The 19,411-nt window shown below is 38.8% G+C and overlaps 1 protein-coding gene across 11 annotated transcripts in view; it reads left to right on the forward strand.

The window, feature by feature from the left end:
- The window catches only part of FER (FER tyrosine kinase), a 298,017-nt gene that overhangs the window by 145,852 nt on the left and 132,754 nt on the right, over positions 1-19,411 (forward strand). For all 11 annotated transcript variants that reach the window (XR_014778442.1, XM_084778109.1, XM_084778105.1 and 8 more), the window contains one exon: positions 6,271-6,393. Coding sequence is in view for 10 of the 11 variants with exons in the window: in XM_084778109.1 (XP_084634235.1) it covers positions 6,271-6,393 (123 nt within the window). In the remaining variant the exon portion in view is untranslated. The remainder of the gene's footprint in view (positions 1-6,270; positions 6,394-19,411) is intronic.

Genomic DNA, 19,411 nt, shown 5'->3' on the forward strand with positions numbered 1-19,411 from the left:
GATTAAATATTTTTACATATAATTTTATATTATTACACATATATACAATAAACTACCAACCATGAAACAATGAGGGATTATATAAGTGTTACATTCCTAGTGTTTGGCTATTTATATTCGGCCGCCTTAAAGAAAACATTTTTCTTGCTGTGCTTCTTAAGGAACTAGAAAAACAAGAAGAATCAGTAAAAGCAAATGCTAAACATCAGAGCATGGATAAGTGAATACTTAAAAGATACAAAGAGATAAGTGTAATATGTTGGTTTTGGGAAAAGATAAACTTAATAAGCCTTTAGCTAAATGAAGAATAACACTCAGTATCAGAGATGAGAATAGATACATTGACCTGATACCAGCAAAGATCAAAGGGTCATGAACTAGGTCAGAAAGGCTATGAGCAAGTATACAGAACCCTTGGAGACTATCAGGGGATGGTGAGACGGCTCAGCTGGTGAAGGCGCTCACCACCAGCCTGCTGGACTCACATGCCGGAGAGGACTGGCTCCTGAAAACTGCTCTGCTTCGCACAGGAACCATGCCCTTGCCCCATACGTTAAGAAAAAGAAAATTCATAAGAGCAGATACATTCTGTGATATGCAAATAACAAAATTTGAATAATAAATATAAAACTTTTTCTCCCCCCCTTGTTTGAGACAGAGTCTTACTATGTAGCCCAGGCTAGCCATAGGCTTGTGATTTTTGTGTCTCTGTCTTTGTCACGCTAGAATTGGAGCCGTGGCCCACCATACTGGCCTAGAAATATAAAACATTGAAGAGACTAATAATGAACCCTGAGAGTGACTCAGTAATAAGTGATTACATTTATTAAAATGAATATTAATAAAATAATTTTGTTAGTCAAGTTGCTATTATATTAGCCCAAGACTTGATGCTTTCCTTATAGAATCTACTAATATTTAAAGAGGTAATACCAGTTTTTGTCAGAGTACTTTTAAAAAATTGAAGCGTATTCTATGAAGCCTGTCCACGCATACTAATATCAGATAAGGAACAATCATAGGAGGAAATTACAGACCAATATCACTTAAGTGTAGACACGGAGTGTCAAGTAAAGTACTAGCAAATTGCATTTCATTTACACCTTAGAAAAGTACATTCACTGTGATCAAATGATTTATTGCTGAGATGCAAGAATGCTTCAATATAAAATACCTGATTTGTTTGTTAACAGAGTCAAACCCAAAGTTATATTTAAAGCATTTTACAAAATTCACAATTCCTTCACGGTATAACCCCTACAAAGTCAGGGTGGAAGGAGTCACTGCAACCCAGTGAAGGTGGTTTCTCGTGAAGCCACAGCTTGTGCCACACTGACTGGAGAGGGAGCAGGAAGCCTCCCTTCCAAAGGCTGGAACAAGTCAAGGATGCCCATCGTTCGCGCCTTCCCTCAGCATAGACCTGCAAATTCTCACCAGAACCATTAGGCAAGAAAAAACAATAAAGGAATCCACAGTATTAAAGGAAAAAGCAAACTGCCCTTGTTGAAAATGACATAGTCTTGGGTATAGAGAATTCTAAAAGACCTCACTTTAAAAAAACAAGCAACAACTGTTGGAACTAATGCATTCTATAAAGCCAAGGGTTCAAAATCAGCACTCAGACACACTTGCGTTTCTGCATACCTTTGATCCTAGCTGAAAGGCTGAGCAGTGATCACGTTTTTATATGCCATGTAAGCTCCCTGACAAGAAAAGCACAAAGAACAATCCCTCTTCGAACAGCTGTAAACACCAGTCACAAATTTAATGGAGAAGTGAAAGGAAATGAAAAATGTAAAACATGGATGAAGGATACTGAAAAACATACAAATGAATACAAAGATGTCCTGTGTGCATGAAAAAGTCAATATGATCAAAATGTTCCCACGTGATAGACTCATCAGCAAAGAATTGTGAAAAATAACCTAAAAGTTCCTAAGAGACTACAGATAAACCTGAATAGCCGAAACATTCTTGAACAGAACAAAGCTGGAGGCGTTACCTAACCAGACCTAAAAATGTCCTAGGAAGTTATAGTCATCAAAGTGATGTTAAAAACAGAAACAACTGTATTCCACTGAGCAGAACAGAGAGGCGAGAACACACAATGGCTCTGCTAAAGAAGTAGTGTCAGAAAAATCAGATACCCATATGCATAAGAAACCTCTTTCTTTCACAGTTACAAATATCAAATAAGAATCTATTAAAGCTTACATGTAAGGCCAAACTTCTTGAAACTATTAGAAGGAAACGGGAGAATTTGAAGGTCTTGGCCTGGGAAGTAGGTGCTTGATATGTCCCCAAATATAGACAACAAAAAATCTTTTGCTGCATTTGCATCAAACTAAAAAAAAAAAAAAAAAAAAGAATCTTCACAAAAACAAAACCATCAACAGGATACAGAGGCAGCTTAACAGTCAAGAAAGCATTAGCAAACTATACAGCTAAAGGTATTATTTTCCACAATATATAGAGAGTTTTAATAGCTCAGTAGCATCAAACCAAATAACCCAATTCAAAAAGAAAGAAGGTCTGAATAGATTTCTGAACAATATTCTATTTTTTGTAAAATTTAATAGGACTACAATGATGCCTCTTTTCCCTTTTTCCCTCCAGTCCCTCCCGTCATCTCCCTCTACCTCTTTCCAGGTTTCATCTGTTCTCAAATTGGAAGCCTCCTTTCCCCTTTGTTAGTGTTATTGCTAGTATACATTTATGTGTTTGTTTATATACAAACATAAACACAGCCTGCCAAGTCGTCGTGTTGCTTGTGTGTATATGGTTGGGGAGCTGGCCACTTTGTGTTGGATAGCCATCCCTGGGAGGGGCTGACCTCCCTCTCCACACTCACCCTTGGCTGTAATTCCTTGTCCATGGATGTAACCCCAGGAGTTTTCCCCTTCATGGAAGCACACCTTCAATAGATTTTTTTCCCCTTAGAAGAAAAAAATATAAATGGCAACAGACATTCATGCAAGATGTTCAACATCTATAATCATATAAATTAAACCACTAAGATAGCATATTTCTCGTGTGAGACTATTTTTCAGAAGACAAACTAAGAGCAAAAGCTTTGAGGAAATAAAGAACATAATTAGGTCCATCATTATGGCAGTCAGTGAAGAGTGTCCTCAGACACCTGAAAGCAGAACCACGGGGTGACCCAAAGCCCTATCCCGTGGATCCTGTGACGGAGTGACATGAAGAGCAGGTTAAACACACACATTTACATATTTCTTCTATGCTGCTTAGAGTAGCCAGGATGTGAAACCAACCTAAATGTCCAGGGATTGGATATTGATCAGGTATCAAGTTCACTTTGAGATGATTACATCTCTGAATTACTTAGCTTCATTATGGCTGTCTCTAGGCTCTTTAAGCTACATTTTAAATTCATGCTGTGGGTCTTAACATGTGCAGTAAAACACCGCCAACGTGTTTTTACGTAGCAGTTCTAAATTGTGGCCTGTCCTTGTGTAGTTAGAATTGCTTTCCATTGTTCATTCATCATTAGGGTAAAGCAATAACTACTTTCAAGTTTAAGTGAAACTCTTAGGTCATTTTCTACACCTCTAATATAATTTGAGATTTTGCCATTTCAAAACCTTATTAATATTACTTCCCAGGAGGTACAAGCAAGTAACTACTATTTCCAAGGCCGTCTTGGAGGACATGGCAAGACTCTCCTTTCAAAGACATCAAACCAATCACAACCGATGAACAAACCAACAAGCCAATTTAACCTTAATTTTAAAAATCCTATTATCATAAAGTTGCATCATTCTGTGTGTGAATGACTCAGTTACATTAGAAGGAATTTATCCCAATTTGTTTGAAGCCAAATCTAGTTCAGTCTGTGGAATCCCAAGAGTAAAGAAACAACCCAAAATACTGCGAGTGTTCTGTTCTCTCTCTTATTTGCTTAAATTTAATTGACAGTGTCTTAACATTTTATATCCATCGATGTATCTTCCTGTTTGAGAAAGGGAATTTATTGGTTTTATACCATGTTAGGATGCTGAGAACTTCACAGGTTATCAGAATAATTTTTGTTAACTTAATAATTTCAAATTTTGATATGTTCTTAAATTAAGAAAGGGAAACTGAATTTGTTTTTTTTTTTTTTAAGCTAGTTGTGTGGCTCTGGAGACAGATAGTTAGACCTTTACAGAGGATTCGCAGCAGGGCTGATGCACATGAACTTCATTTTATTATCACCAAACATTGTACTTTAACATCTCATACCCATTTAGTGCGGTTCATATCAGTCACGTTTACTTCTACAGGCCATATATGCCACAGATTGTCCTAGGCTATCACACTGACCAAAAATCAATGGTTGTTGCCTAATGTGCCAGCATTCTAGAAGGGAAATAGATAATAAAAAACATAAGTAAGATTGGGACTAGAGAGCTAGCTTCCAGAGGATCCAAGTTGGTTCCCCAAGCATCCATGCTCAGTGTGTATAACCACCTATAATTGCAGCTCTAGGCAATCTTTGCTGGCCTCGGTGGACACACACACACACACACACACACACACACACACACCTTTAAAAATAAGTAAAATATATGTGATAATAGAGTCAAAGGTAATAGTGATACATTCTATGGAGAAAATGTCCATAAAGATGAGGACTATGAACTTAGATTGGGGTGTGAAAGTGGAGATTGTACATGGTGTAGGTGGCTAGTGTCAACTTCACTGAGACACTGATGAAAGCCTGGACGGGAAGTCAGTAAAGCAGATGTTACCTATAGGGCTGGCTGCCTCTCAAATGCATTCATGTAGCAAACCAGCACCTCTGGTTCTGAGGAACGAGAAGATCATATATTTTAGAACAAGAAGGTACTGCAGTGCTTGGAGACTAATGAGCAGAGAGGAGCAGTGAGGTAGAGAGACAGCGGTGAGCCCTGGCTGTCATGCAGCATCCTTGGCTTTTATTTTATGCTTGAGGGAAGAAAGATGGGAAAGGGCTGATCCTCAGAGGCCGTTTGCCCTCGTTGCTGTGTTAAGAGTACATTGAAAGAGGATACAGGTGGAAATCATATTTGGCTGCAGTGTTGTTGGGGTTGGGGTTGTTATTGCATGCTGTCCTTCTATGACATGTTACGTTTTCATCTGTTATTTACTGTTGCAAACTTCATCTACTGCACTGTGCTAAGGAACAGCAGAGCTGTTTTACGAATGGGATTGTGTTTTATCCACCTTCTTCCTGTTGTTCCTGCTCTCCTTCTCTACCTCTAGCCACCACTCCGGCTTCCCCACCCTGCTTTTATAAGGCATTCCCATGTGTTAGTCTGGCCCAAGGAGGAGCCACAGACGCTTTTATTACATTGCACTGAAAAGTGTCATTAGTGGGGTATTTCAGTATTCACTGCTGTCAATTCTCACACATAATAACCTAATTACCGGTCTATTTAAATATGAAAGACAGGAAAGGCATGACAGAGTGTGAGAAAATGCAGCTTCCCTAGTGATAGGAAAGGCTGGAGGGATGCTCAGCTATTAGGAGGCTGTGATACTCTTGCTGATGAAGCTCGGTTAGGCTCACCACAGCTTGTAAATCCAGCCAGCCCCCGGCCTTTGCACACCTTGCACGGGTGTCAGCACTCACAGGGCACATGCATTTAAGTGACAAAATAAACCTATGAAGGTACTAAGCACTGAGCCTGCTGATCTCAGGCTTTATCGCTGATGCTCTTTATTATTTATCTTCATTTCTTGCATGAATGCTGCTTGGATTTTTATTTTTTATAAATCAATACTACATTGAAGTCCTAATGTAGAAAAAGCTATTGTATTAGCAAATAAGGAATGATTGTCGATATTAAGTTATTTATTATTTTATTAGATTTCCTGAAACTTTTGATTTGGGTACTGCAGGTTTATTGGCTGGGACATACATGGAGACATGTGTGCCGAAGCTTAAGTGGGCCCCTGCCTTGTCTGCTTTGGTCATCGTTTTAGTAGAATGCAGTTCAGTTCTGCTCTCTTTTCTTCTTTCTATAATAATGATGTGAGTTATGTTTATTTTGAAATTTTTCTGTCAAAAGATTTGGCAGTAAATTGTAGAGCTTTGTTTTTCCATCTATTTTTAATTTTTATTTCTTAATATGTACAAGTGTGTAGCTGAGTGTTAGAGATAATCTGTGCTGCTGTGCGCTGACAACTCCTTAGAGAGCACGTAAGCTCCTGGACGAAGAGCTTTGTTTTTTTTCCCTGAAATAATTTCTTCCTGATAATTCTACACTGTTGCTCTCTCTCCAGAACCTGTATCGATTTGAGGGCACTGGGTTTTCAAACATCCCTCAGCTTATAGATCACCACTTCTCTACAAAGCAAGTCATCACCAAGAAATCCGGAGTGGTGCTGCTGAATCCTATCCCTAAGGTAGGCGCCGAGCACTTGCTTCGTTTTTCACAAAAGAATCCTGTGTTGACATTTCTCACAGAAGAAAGCTTTTAGGTTATGTGCCGAAGTCGGAAACAAATCACTTCTGTGAATACCAATAACTCTTGGCACTCTAGCTGAAAATTAAAGGAATATAGACTTCCTTTAATTTCACTAAGATACATTGCCTTCCTGCTAAGTATTTGCTAGGATACAAATGGCCCAATTTGTTTTCTTTCTTTTTCAATTTATCTTGAGAGATGTGGGATTCATACTGTGAAAGATTCTAGCAAAAGATTTGAAGATGTACACACCAAAGAGGTTCACAATTAGGAGTAAGCCAGAATTTTAGTTTGGAGTCTGGGGTTTACAACGCACTGTAAGTTTGGGACTGGTTAAGCTACACTGCTTTTCTCAGAAAAGCACAGCTTCCTAGGAGGAGCCAGGCAACTAGGTCAAAGCTCACTTTGGATAATTTTTACTTCTAAGATCCATCACAAACAGTTCTTTCGTGTACTAAGAGACTTGTGAGGTTAGGATGGGCGTAAGGAGTGTTTCCGTGCTCCGTCTAGACCACTGTGCAACAGTGAGCCTGCTGAGCGTTTCTGCACTGTGAGTGCTGGGGAATGGGCTGGGGACCACAGGAGCTCTGTGCTGTGAGGGCCGTGCAACATGAAGATCGGTGTAAAAATGGGAAAGACATTGAAATCGGTGCGTGGTATGTATCCATTTGATTTCTATAGGTCAGTCCAGTGTTAGCCTTCTCACAGCGCAGACCCCCCATTTTCACTTCCGTCTCATTTTATAACACACAAGCTGACAGTTTGTTCTGTTGTTGTTGTTAACACCCAGCTACTCAGAATCCACAACCCTGAAGCTATCTTTAATGTCTCCTCCTGCTCCCAGCTTCTCCAATTATGATTCTTCTTATGAATTTCAGTCCCAGTACATCCTGAATCACCCTCAACCCTCAACATATGTTTTACCCATGTTAGGTTAATACAAAATAAGCTTATTTACACATACTGATGTTTAGCTTTATGAGCTAACCAGATATTTGCACAATCTATAGGCTCAGTCAGGTCCACGTTAGAGACGAAATCCATGGCTGAAATCGACATGTAGATCTGGGCCTGGGTAGGAATATATAATTCCAAGTAAAATTACATATCTCTCTTCATAAAATTCTCCATGAAATGAACGTAGGTGATTGAGGCATGTGATTCTCCAGACTATTGCATGGTCAATTATTCTCTTTCTCCTGGATCTCTAATCCATGGAGTTGATTAGCCCATCCCTTTATGGTCCTAGCTGTGCAAATAGGTGAGCACTGGACACTGCGGGAGGAGAAAGAGCTGCTTTATGAGGTACAGACAAAGCATCTCTCCCTACTAACCTAGCATATCCCAGCATCTGCTTCTTGTAAACACCATTCAAAGAATCCTAGCACTCTTTAAAAGATAACTGCAATACAGAGGTTATAAAGGACAGTTTTTAATTAAGAGTAGAGAAGAAATTAATGGCGATTTTGTGGGTGGTATCATCACCGTATATCTTCCTTTGACAGATTATTTGTAATCTTACTACTGAATATTTCTTGATTTAAATTGTGTAAGAAGTTAATACGTTTCACCATATAATATGCTATAAAATATCTAATTTTCATCTTTCTAGGCTTCACTTTTAACCCTCACAAAGAATGTTATTTTGCTTTAGGTGCAATTTGTTTCCCATTTATTTTTTCTCTATTCATGAAAATATACTTTTATTATCGAAATGCCGAAGTGACTAAAGCAGTTTCTTATCTTTAGTCCTTGTATTTACTCACAAGTGCAGGGAGACTAGACAGCTAGAATGGGAGAATTGCTTGGTCTCTACAGCTTAATAATCCCACTCCTCACCTGCTGACGAGTTCCTTCCTGCACTGCTGTGCGGAGCCTGAGCAGCGGTTAGGAGAGGGGGAGTATTGTACGCAGTACTAACTGATCACCCATAGCTGTTATCGCAGGGCAGCAAGCCAGTGGGCTTCCATGGCCGTTCTTTCTTAGGTCACTTCTCTATGCTCATTTGCTTTTAGAGTATGAGTGAGAAAACTTTCCACAAGGTAACATGGTGGAACCTGTCAAAGTTATGAACTGTGTAGCTTTGACTCAGCGATAACTCATAGTCTCTCTCCTTGTCGTATTGGTGTGGTTGTGAGGGGGGTTGTGTTGCTGGTCACTGCAGCACAGTTCATGCCATCCGCACATGGCCATGTTCCCTAGTAGGGTAGCTCAGTAATTCATGCTCCCCTTCCTAGAGGAGTTCTGTTACGTGGGGAGTTTACCGTGTTCTGCATAAAGAGAGTTTGGGGGTCTATTGATTAAAAAGGAGACTATTACCAAACAGTTTATGTTGTATTGCCTTCATGTATGAAAACTAAGGAGCAATCTTACATGTGCCTCAATTTTCTAACTGTTCACAAAACAGAGTGGGCCTATAGGTCTGGGGCTTTCCTTGATATTCATGAATTTGACCCTCAATGTCCCTCTCCCTCTCCCCCTCCCCCATCCCCTCTCCCTCTCTCCCCTCCCCTCCCCCATCCCCTTTCCTTCTCTCCCCCTCCCCTCCCCCTCCCCCCTCCCCCCCCTCTCTCTCTGTAGGATACTCCACCTCAGCAGTTTTTCTGTGTTGTACTTTTATAGAACAGAATAGAAAATTATAAGACTCTAGATTTATGATCAAAATATTAGCATATTAACTTTAAATGTGCATAGCCTTAGTTGTCCTGGACTCGCTTTGTAGACCAGGCTGGCCTAGAACTCACAGAGATCCGCCTGCTTCTGCCTCCTGAGTGCTGGGATTAAAGGCGTGCGCCACCATGCCTGGCAATACTTTAAAATTTTAAAGCAAATCCCTAAATTGCAAAGGGTTATACTTGTGAAATGCATATAATCTCATCTTAATTTTGTTTCCACAGTGTTTAATATTTAGCTACATTAGGAGAGGCCTTATGTGCTCACTAAAAAAGAGCAAAATGTGAAGAAAAAAATCACGACTAAGTTTTAGAAATGTGCTAAAATCGATAAGTGGTCAATTCTATGTTACTTAAACAGAGATTAACAATATATACACTTTTCAAGTTATGAATGCATATATCTAGCACATATTTATATTCCTTCTAAGAAACTTAGAGTATCATGTCCTAAGACGGATGTAGAAAGCAAGAAAGGTCTCTGGGAGACTAGAGTTAGGTTAAGTTAGGTTAAAAGCCCTCTGTGCTCTTACGCAGGTCCCAGGCTCCATTCCCTGCACCCACAGGGCAGCTCGTGAGCCTTTGTTACTTTAGTTGCAGGAATTCCAGCGCCCTCTTCAGGTGTCTGTGGGCATAGCATGCATGGTGGCGCACATGTGTGCATAGAGGCAAAATACTCATACACATAAAATAAAACTAATTTTTTTAAAGAAAGAAAGTTCTGTAGGGGGAAGAACAAAGTACTATTTGGAATACAGATGTTCTTGGCATTGGCTGTTTGTTCTTCAGTAGGAGAGGAGGTCATTGAGCAGTGGGTGAGCGGCACTGGGACCTGGGCGAGTTGATAAGACATGGGAGTGGAACAGAGAAGAGGTACCTGTCCTGTCCATCCTGAGTTGGCCTCTTCTGTCACAGAAGCCACCACTCCTTAGACAGACTCTCCTCCCTGTGACCCACAAGCTGCAGCCCACCAAAACCTCTCAGGTGGAGACCCTCTGAGGAAGAAGTGACTTTTTTCATTCTCAGTCAACTTTACTTTATGTGCCTGACTCCCCATCAGGTAATAAGATAGTCCAGAACAACAGGACAGTATTACTTGTTTCTAGGTATCCTTCCAGATTCTGTTGCATAGGAGACAGTAAATATTTAACACCTCTTGTAGTTACATTATTATATAACATGGCAGTTTCCATTTTTTTTTCCAAAGTGGATCCCTGTTTATGACCTGCCTGTGAACTGCTGGCTGTGTCCTATGGCATGCGGCTGAGGATAGGGAGCAGTGCAGTACCCCATTAAAACATCATGTAATTAAAAAAAATTTTTTTAACTTGATTGTCTGTTCTTGAGTGTGAACTTTGGAGATGACAGTGTTTCATAGTGTTAAAAAGTTGAATGTTCTGATTAGCTTATGGATGAAATCTCTTTGCAATTAATGTATGCTTAAGTCCCATTTCATTTATATGATAATTTAGTTCTTATATTATAATTTTCTTTTGTTTACTTTATATTAAGAGTTATTTGGAGTTGGGCAGGTAGCTCAGTGGTAAGTGCTTACATGACAAGCCCAAGGCTTCCAGTTTAATCTCTAGCACTGCAGAAAACATAATTTTTCATATATCAAGCTACTGTTTCATATAGTTACTTTCCTTTTAGAAACAGTTGTAAGTTGTTAAGTACTGAAAGAAATGTTTGGTGCACTCTATTTAAGCTTCTTTGTACTTTAAGCTACTGTAACTTATTTTAGGGTTAATATAATTTATTTGACATTTCAAGTGAGTTTTTTTTCTCTGATAGTAAAATGGGGACACAATCTTATATAATATTTAAAGTTCCTTATTTGCAAACACTGTCCTGTTTTGACCTATTTCAGAAGTGAAATGCTGATATATAAGAATAGGCGAGCTTGTTTTACCCTGGAAAAGAAGCGTTGGTGTTTTATCTTACTAACTAAATTCATGGTCACCTTCTGCCCAGTCCTTGAAGAGAACAATTAAATCATACAACAAAAGACTAGTCCATGTCTTCTTTCACAGGGACTAATAAATATGCATGTTAAAAAATTTAATGACATTGAAATAACAGGGTTTAAATTAGAAAGGCCATGGGCACTAGAAAGATAACTGCAAATGATTTTTTTAAATGGAAAGCTTCATTCGTATATATTTATAAGTCTTTGAAAAATGAAACTTGTATTTTTTCTTCTGCTGTTTACATAATGCATTATATATATTAACAGTGGAACAAAACCTTCACAGCACTGTAAAAATGAACTATAATTTCTTTGTTCCTTAGTCTCAACTAGGAACCAGCTGTATTGTGGAAAGCAGGATCAGTTAGCAGCTCTGTAGTCACTGTTTCTGTCATGTCTTTTAGTAATATATAAACCATGGGCCTGTTTGATCCTTAGTCTTGCTGCTAGGGACATTTCTAATTGGTCCTCTCAAACAGATAGAAGCTTCTAATGCTTTCTAGTGGTGTTGTTTTCTCTGTTTAAATAAACCCTTTGATATCACTGCATTTCATTAGTTGGAAATCATAAGAATTGTTTCTTTTCTCGTGTGTCTGCGGTGTGTGGTGTATCTGTGTAGTTTGTGCGATTACATGTGTGGGACATGCACCCATGTGCCCATTGGGGAGGTCAGAGGAGGGCCCTAGGTGCCTCCTGCTGTTGTCACCTTGCCTTCTTCCTTCTAGGCAGCAGCTCACTGAGCAGCAGCAGCAGGTGCAGGAAGTGAAGCTGGGAGTGCCCTGTAATTACCATTTTATGTAAAAGGGTCCAATCTTTGTATTGGGGGTGATGGGAAGCTTCAGAGGTTTCATTCTGAGAACTATGATCAAATTTCTATTTTATACAGGTAACTGTGGCTTCATTGTGGAAACCAGTTAGTGTATTGATAACAAGTGATAGATTGAAATGACAAAATAAGCTATAAAATGATCAGTTTGGGACCTAAATAATGATAGGGTGTTATTGACATAAATTTGTTAACCCCTAGCTTAGTTATCTGTGAAAGTAAGTAAGACTTGACAGTTGCCACAGTTACCTTACTTTACTGCACCCATTGCAGGCCTACAGCTTGAGGAACTTTGGGAGTGGTGCTGAGCTGTCTGTCCTGATGCTTGCTGATGTTGAGGGGCCAATCCTGGAAACTAACCTCTGTGAAAAGGGAAAGGGCTCTCCCAGGCTGTGAGATCTCTTCATTATCCAGGCTCTGTGATGTAGACAGCAGGAGTACATGCATTTAACCTTGGAAGGATAAGCGGAGTGAGGGTGGGGAATCACATTTATCAGGGAACAGACTGGTAGTTATTTGAGGTATAAACGATGACCCCTTTAAACTTTAATCATCTCACAGTATCCTAATGATAAGAACCAGTGAAGCAGAAATACCTATTTTATGGCTTTTTGGAGAAGTTGATGTTCCAAAATTGATTTTCACAGTCTCATCAGAATTTAAAAGAAAGATACTTGAAATAGGTTTTTTTTTTGTTTTTTTTTTTTTTTAAATCTTGGGAGTTGTATGTTTGCTATAGCCATTCAAAGGTGGCTTTAGGGCAGAATATATACAAACTTACATATTTAAAACTAGAAATTTGAGCCTTGTGTTTGATATATTTTTGACTGATAAAGAATGCCAAGCAATATTATTTCTTCACTGAGGTGATCCTTATTTCTGTACAGCTTGTACTTTGAGCATAGTTTAACTCCCCTGTTCAACCTATCCACTTCTGAGTATAATACACTTTCTGAATTCCCAAGGCTCATTTCCTCACACAGAATGGTGGCGGTCCTGACGCGTTAGCTCTGTGTTAACTTAAGTGAGAGTGCACATGCAGAGAACAGATGGTAACTGCGTCTGCACACACTCACCACGGCCGCTAACCTGCACGTGTACTGCCTACACCTAGTATATTAGAGATGGCGAGCATGGCGCATTTTGGTCCCACCATATTCTTTAGCATTTACTATTCAGTCAGTAGTACTTCCTGAGTGGCTAACTGAGTCGATGATGAGACGATGTGGCACTTTGTGCAGAGCTAAGAGTAGCCTTAGAGGCAGTTGAGCACTGCAGCATACATTTTTGTGGAAGGATTATTAACTCCAGCACCAACCCCGGCAATGATATTCCGGTGGTGGGGACTTGTCCCTGAGCTACAGCATAATGTCCTTACAGCCATGGCTGCTGTCTCAGGGTTCCTGCTGTCACTCTGCCGTTTGCTTCCTTCAAAAGTCTCTCAGCTTTTGCTCTAGTCCAAGTTAAAGTCTATTTAATTTTTAATTGAATGGTGCTTTTACTGAAATCTGGACAGTTGTGTTCATATAATTCTAGGTATGAAATATGTGTAAGGTAGTAAATTAACTTTTGTCACCTTGTGGCAGACATTTTTGACCTGACAGTCATTCTTAGCGGCTTCTTGGGCACAGTGGGAGGAGCAGTCTTTCAAGCCACATGGAATTCCCAAGGTAAGAGCAGAGCACGCCCTGGAGCTACCCACCTGGAGCATGCCAGAGAAATTTGACTTTAGATGCTTCTGAGGGTTTTCATAGCAGAATCAAGGTCACAGAGAATCAGGGAGCAAATGGTAGGATAAAAATCCATTTTCAGTCCTACATCTGTTAAAAAGTAGCCATTTAAAAATGGTATAATTTTGACATAGCACCAAGAGCCTGCTCTAAGCAAGTGTGTCTCCCCACCCCCCTGGTTTTTTGAGACATACCTGTAGACCAGGCTGTCCTCAACCTCACAGTGCCCAACCACCTCTGAGTCCCTGAGTGCTGGTTTAAAGGCCTGTGCTTCTAGCTCTTTCTTAAACTTGCCTTTGTGAAGAGTTAAAGTTAGCAGCGGGAGAGATCTAGGGACTGTGGGAAGGGGATTGCGGGCATGCTCACTAGATGAGAGAAGCCATTCAACCATTTCAGCGGGCAGCAACTAGGAAAATAGAAGGATAAAAGGATAAAAGCCCTGCTACAACCAGGCAGTGCACAATTGCACATGTGCTTGAGGATTAAAATTAAAAAATGAGCTGGGTGTGGTGGCATACGACTTTGATCCCAGCACTCTGGAAGCAGAGGCGGGTGGGTCTCTATGAGTTCGAGGCCTGCCTAGTCTACTGAGTGAGTCCAGGGCAGCCAGGACTATACAGAGAACTCTCAAAAACAAAACAAAACAAAAATAAATAAAATAAAATGAAAACAGTGGAGAATTGACTGAGAATTTGAAAATATAGATGAAGACTGGGAACTGAAAATGTTTTTATCCCAAGATATAAGTAAATGATTGATCTTCTCAATTATACTTAGAAACAGAAATGGCAGATTAGTATTTAGCTGGGAAGATGTGGGGAGACTGCAGGAAGGTGGAGCAGAAGCCAGCTGGAACTGATGACCGTCTCAGTCAGGGAGCGCCATCTGCTAATGGCCTCAGTGAGACACGGACTCAGCTAGTGTAGTAGAGAGTGGTTAGAACCTCACATACACAGGCAATAAAGAAGAAAGCAAAGTTTAATTATTATACACTCTTGGACATAGAGACAAGACTTTTAAGTTAAAAGCATACCAAAAAATTTAAAAGATAATATTAGCAATTTGAGCACTTAATTATACACTAAATGTTGAAAGAAAAAGAATCCAAGATAAGATAAACACAGACGTGGACTTGTGCTTGTGCTAGAAATGACTCACAAAAACTGAGAACTCGCTAAAAATTCTACTCTTAATTGGACAACTCATGGGTTGTTAGCTCACCATGAAGGGACCACAGTTGTTTATAAGACATGATGCCCCGGTCAGTATAACCACATTGGCCAATAAAGCTACAAATGTCTCCTAGTTTTCTCAACAGTGCTGGGTATTGAATTCAGGTCGGTGTGCATGCTAGCCATACGAGTCACCACACACACACCCCACTTCCTTTTCATCTTTATGTTTTTGTTTGTTTGTTTGTTTGTTTTGAGACAAGGTTCTGCTCACTGTTCAGGCTGCCTGGAAACCCTTGGCTCAGGACAGCTTCCTTGCCCTCCCTACCCCTCACTGTTGAGTTGCGGGCTCGTGAGCACGCCTGCACAGAGTTCATTCTGAAGGAAAGTTTCAGCAAACTGAAAAAGACAGCAGAATGGTGTCTTGATAACTAAAGTCCCAAGAAAGAAGTTTTGTAAATATAGTTACTGTTTTATTTTCATCATAAGAATTACATGTAGATTGAACATGAAAAGTCAAGAGAGCCCTAATTTGACAGAGTTTAATGTGGTATCACTAGGCATTTATGATTTGGTTTGGAGATCATGTGAATCCACTTGCCTCAGTCATTTGTACATCTTGTCCTTGTAATTAGTTTTGGGCCAAGGATTCTTTCATAGTTTTTAATGTCCTGATAGTGCTTTGTTTTTTCTCATTTTAAATAAACAGTTGCATGATTCATCAGGTGATTTGAATCATGCAATAGATTCAGTTTATTTTTCTGTCACAGACATATAAACAAATTGCTTAATAGTAGCTTCATAGTAAAAGTTAAAAAAACATTTTTATTAAAAATTAGTTTAGAAGCTGGGTGGTGCTGGCTCATGCCTTTAATCTCAGCACTGGCATGTAGAGGCAGACAGATCTCTGAGTTCTTAGTTTGAGGCCAGCCTTGTCTTCAGAGTGAATTCCAGGAGAGCTAAGCCTACGCAGAGAGAGACACAAAGTTTTGTGTTTCAAAAAACACAAAAACCAAATGAAACCAAAACAAAATTTAAAAAACCCAAAGAAACCTTAGCTTACATATTAAGATAAAATACTGGTAAATTCAAAGTAGGCCAATATTATGGACCTTATTTTACAGGAATTATATCACTTAGTTTTGATTATGAGGTAAAAGATGATTTTACTAACTTGTTTAGGCCTAGTGATTTTCATGGAACTTTTTAATGATACTTTTAAAAATGGGATTTGTAATAAATGTACAAAAATTAGACTGAGAAGTTAATAAAATCTATTGTGTATAATGTCTTAGCCCAGCTGGGCATGATGGAATGTGTCTTTAGTCCTGACACTCAGCTATCATAGGCCAGCGGATCTCTATGAGTTCAAGGTCAGCCTGATGTATGTAGTGCATTCCAGGTCAACCAGAGCTATATAGAGAGAGCTGGTCTTAAAGAAAAATTATACCTCATAATATATTCATAATTCAGCTTAGAGAACTATTATGGAAGTTTGTAACATGCATGCATGTATTTCACATTCCACTGGCCACTAAACACAGTTCAAAGAAACACACATATCAAGGTAAAGGTATTTATATAAAAATGATAGATGGAGACAGAATAAAGAAAAGGTTGAGAGGAAAGCTTTTAACACTCCATGCATATTTTAGGTATATGACCAGGAATTGCACTTTGAGGACTTGAAGAAGATGAGATAGGTAATAGTCCCAAGAGACTGAGACAGTAGATGCCTCTTCATGAGGCCAGAATAGGAGCAAGAAAATGAAGAGAGTAATTAACTCCTCACAGAGAGCTCTGAGTCTTCTTCATTAGCATCTGGCAAATGAGCTTAATTGAAATCTGTTTCTACAGAAGTTCTCTACTGTAGTAAACTGCTGAAATGAAAAATGATCCTCTGCTAACATCTTTCTACATGGACATTTGTGTATAACATCTTGTCTCATATATTAATATTTCAGCATAGAGATGATAAAACATAATATTCTCAATTTCTAATGTTAAGATATCCACATAACTCATTAAGTATAAGACTTTGTTAAGAATTAGAATAATTATGTATTTTAACACTACATGAGTTAGTATAATATTCTTGCATTTATATACATAAGCATATTAAGTATGTACATGTGTATTCAGATAAGTATCTGTATAATGGTATTCTTTTTCTTTTTTTCTTTTTTTTCCTTTTTTTTTTTTCTGAGACAGGCTTTTTCTGTAGCCCTGGCTGTCCTAGACTCACTTTGTAGACCAGGCTGGCCTCGAACTAACATTGATCTTCCTGCCTCTGCTACCCAAGTGCTAGGATTAAAAGTGTGCGCCACCACGCCTCTTATTTATAATGAGAAAATGAGAGCAAGAACATGATTAGTAATTAACACAAAATGTAGAAAATGGTGATGGTTTAAATGTCAGCATTAATAGGTCATGACTATTTAGGTGTGTGTATGTGTGTGTGAGTGTGTGTGTGTGTGTGTGTGTGTGTGTGTGTGTGTGTGTGTTTCATCTGGCTTCTACTTTGTAAATATTTTCTGTGCTTTCTTCCCATAATTCCTCCCAGCTTTACTACTTTTAATTGTTCCTCTCTAGGTCTATGAATTTTGCCTTTTTAGCTTAGAATTTGACTGAATATTATACTTGGAGTTCTGTGCCTGACTTATTTTAATATAGTACCCCCAGGCTCATCCATGTTGTCATAAATGATAGAATTTCATTTGTCTCTATGGGTGATTGATATTCTGCATTCAGTACATTCTCGGTATATCAAAGCCACTTTGGTTCATTCATTACTAGGCTGACTATGTTTTGTCGGTTATAAGCAATGTTGAATAAGCGGGTATGTGTGTTTGGGCATGTTGATTTCCTTTTCCTTGGATGCTTGCTTTGTTTTTAATTTTCCCTCACATAGGCAGTGTATCCATTTGTGTGGATGGCAGGCATGTGTGACAACTTTTTTTGTTACATATACCTGGAAGTTGTCAGAAGAAAAGGCCCACAAATCCTTAGTATTGTTAGGCATTGCCATCTTGTTTCCCAGTGAGTGCCAATGTCAGTTTATACTCCTGTTTACCAGGGCAACAGGGTTTTCTATCTCCCTGATTAATATTATGTATGTATGCATATATATATATATATATGTATGCATATATATATATATGCCTCTATGAACCACGTATATTTCAGTTCAATCTGGGGAAGAAATCCTTTTATTATAACCATCTTGACCCATCCACAGTGCATGTAAGCCTGCTACTGTTTTCCTTATTTCGTTTCTGAATCCAGCAGTTGTTTTCGCCTTTCCTGTTTTTATTTTGCAGACTATTGCCATATGTTTGCGGAGGACAGTCTTTGGAATTACCAGTTTGTTATTTAATCTTTACATCTCCTTTTTCATAAAAAGGATGAATAAATTATATATCCATTTATTTCAGGGCTTTATGAAATTTGGGTTGGTATAAACATGTAAATGTAAGTTAAGGTCAATGAATTTATATTAATTAAACAAAACTTTCCTTATTAAAAAGCAAAATTAAGTCAGGCTGGGTGACACAGGCTTGTAATCCCAGCTACTTGGAAGTCTCAGGCAGAAGATTTCAAGTTCAAGGTCTGCAATTTAGTAAGACTGTTTCAAAACAAAAATACAAAGACATTTTAGAGAACAGTCAATAGCAGAGTGCTTTTCCAGCATGCACTGTGTTCTGAGGCTCAAACTTAGCAAATAAGAAAAAGCAGTGGAATTAAATATTATTTACCAGGGGGCAGGCGAGAGCACTTACTGCTCTTCCAAAGAGGCCCACAGTTCATTTCCCAGCACTTGGCAGCTCAGCTCATAATGAGGAGTCCCAGTAGATGTGCTGCCCTCTTCTGGCTTCCATGTGCACTGCACATATGTAGCACACAGATATGGTGCATGCAGATTAAACACTCCTACACATAAATAATAAAAACATTTAAAAATTACTTGCCATAAGTAGTAGGCATTACTTTCTTGACTATATATTGTACATTTATTCTAAGATTAAGCTCATTATCTAATAGAAAAAACAAAAAAAAATGAAGAAAAACAATATATAGAAAACATGATATCCAAAGTATTCAAATAAATACAAATTTAAAATATTTTTCATATATATATATGTACATATCACAAACTTATAATATTATCACTGGAGAGATTGTCCAGCATTTAAGATTACTTGATGTTCTTGCAGGGCACCTTGGTTTAGACACCTCGTTTCTACATGGTAGCTTACAACTGTCTGTAACTGCAGTTTCAGGGGTCCAGTGCCAGCTTCTAACATCTGGGCACTGGAAGCACATAATGGCAAACAAACATACATGCAGGTTAACACTCATACACCCAAAATAAAGACAGATATGCTGATGGCACTTTGCAAGGTGCCATGGGATCTATCTCTTTATATACTACCCTACAAAATTAATTAAACAGAAACAATTATGCCTTCCTTTCCCTATCAGACTGATATTTTATACTGGGAACCAGTAAATGTGATTGCTAATAACACGTATCCCCTGCTGATGAAGACGTTAATGTGCAATGCTGGGGGATGGCTGTGTGCAGCG

The sequence above is a fragment of the Acomys minous genome, assembly GCF_964271855.1.
Source record: "Acomys minous genome assembly, chromosome: 4".
Taxonomy (NCBI): domain Eukaryota; kingdom Metazoa; phylum Chordata; class Mammalia; order Rodentia; family Muridae; genus Acomys; species Acomys minous.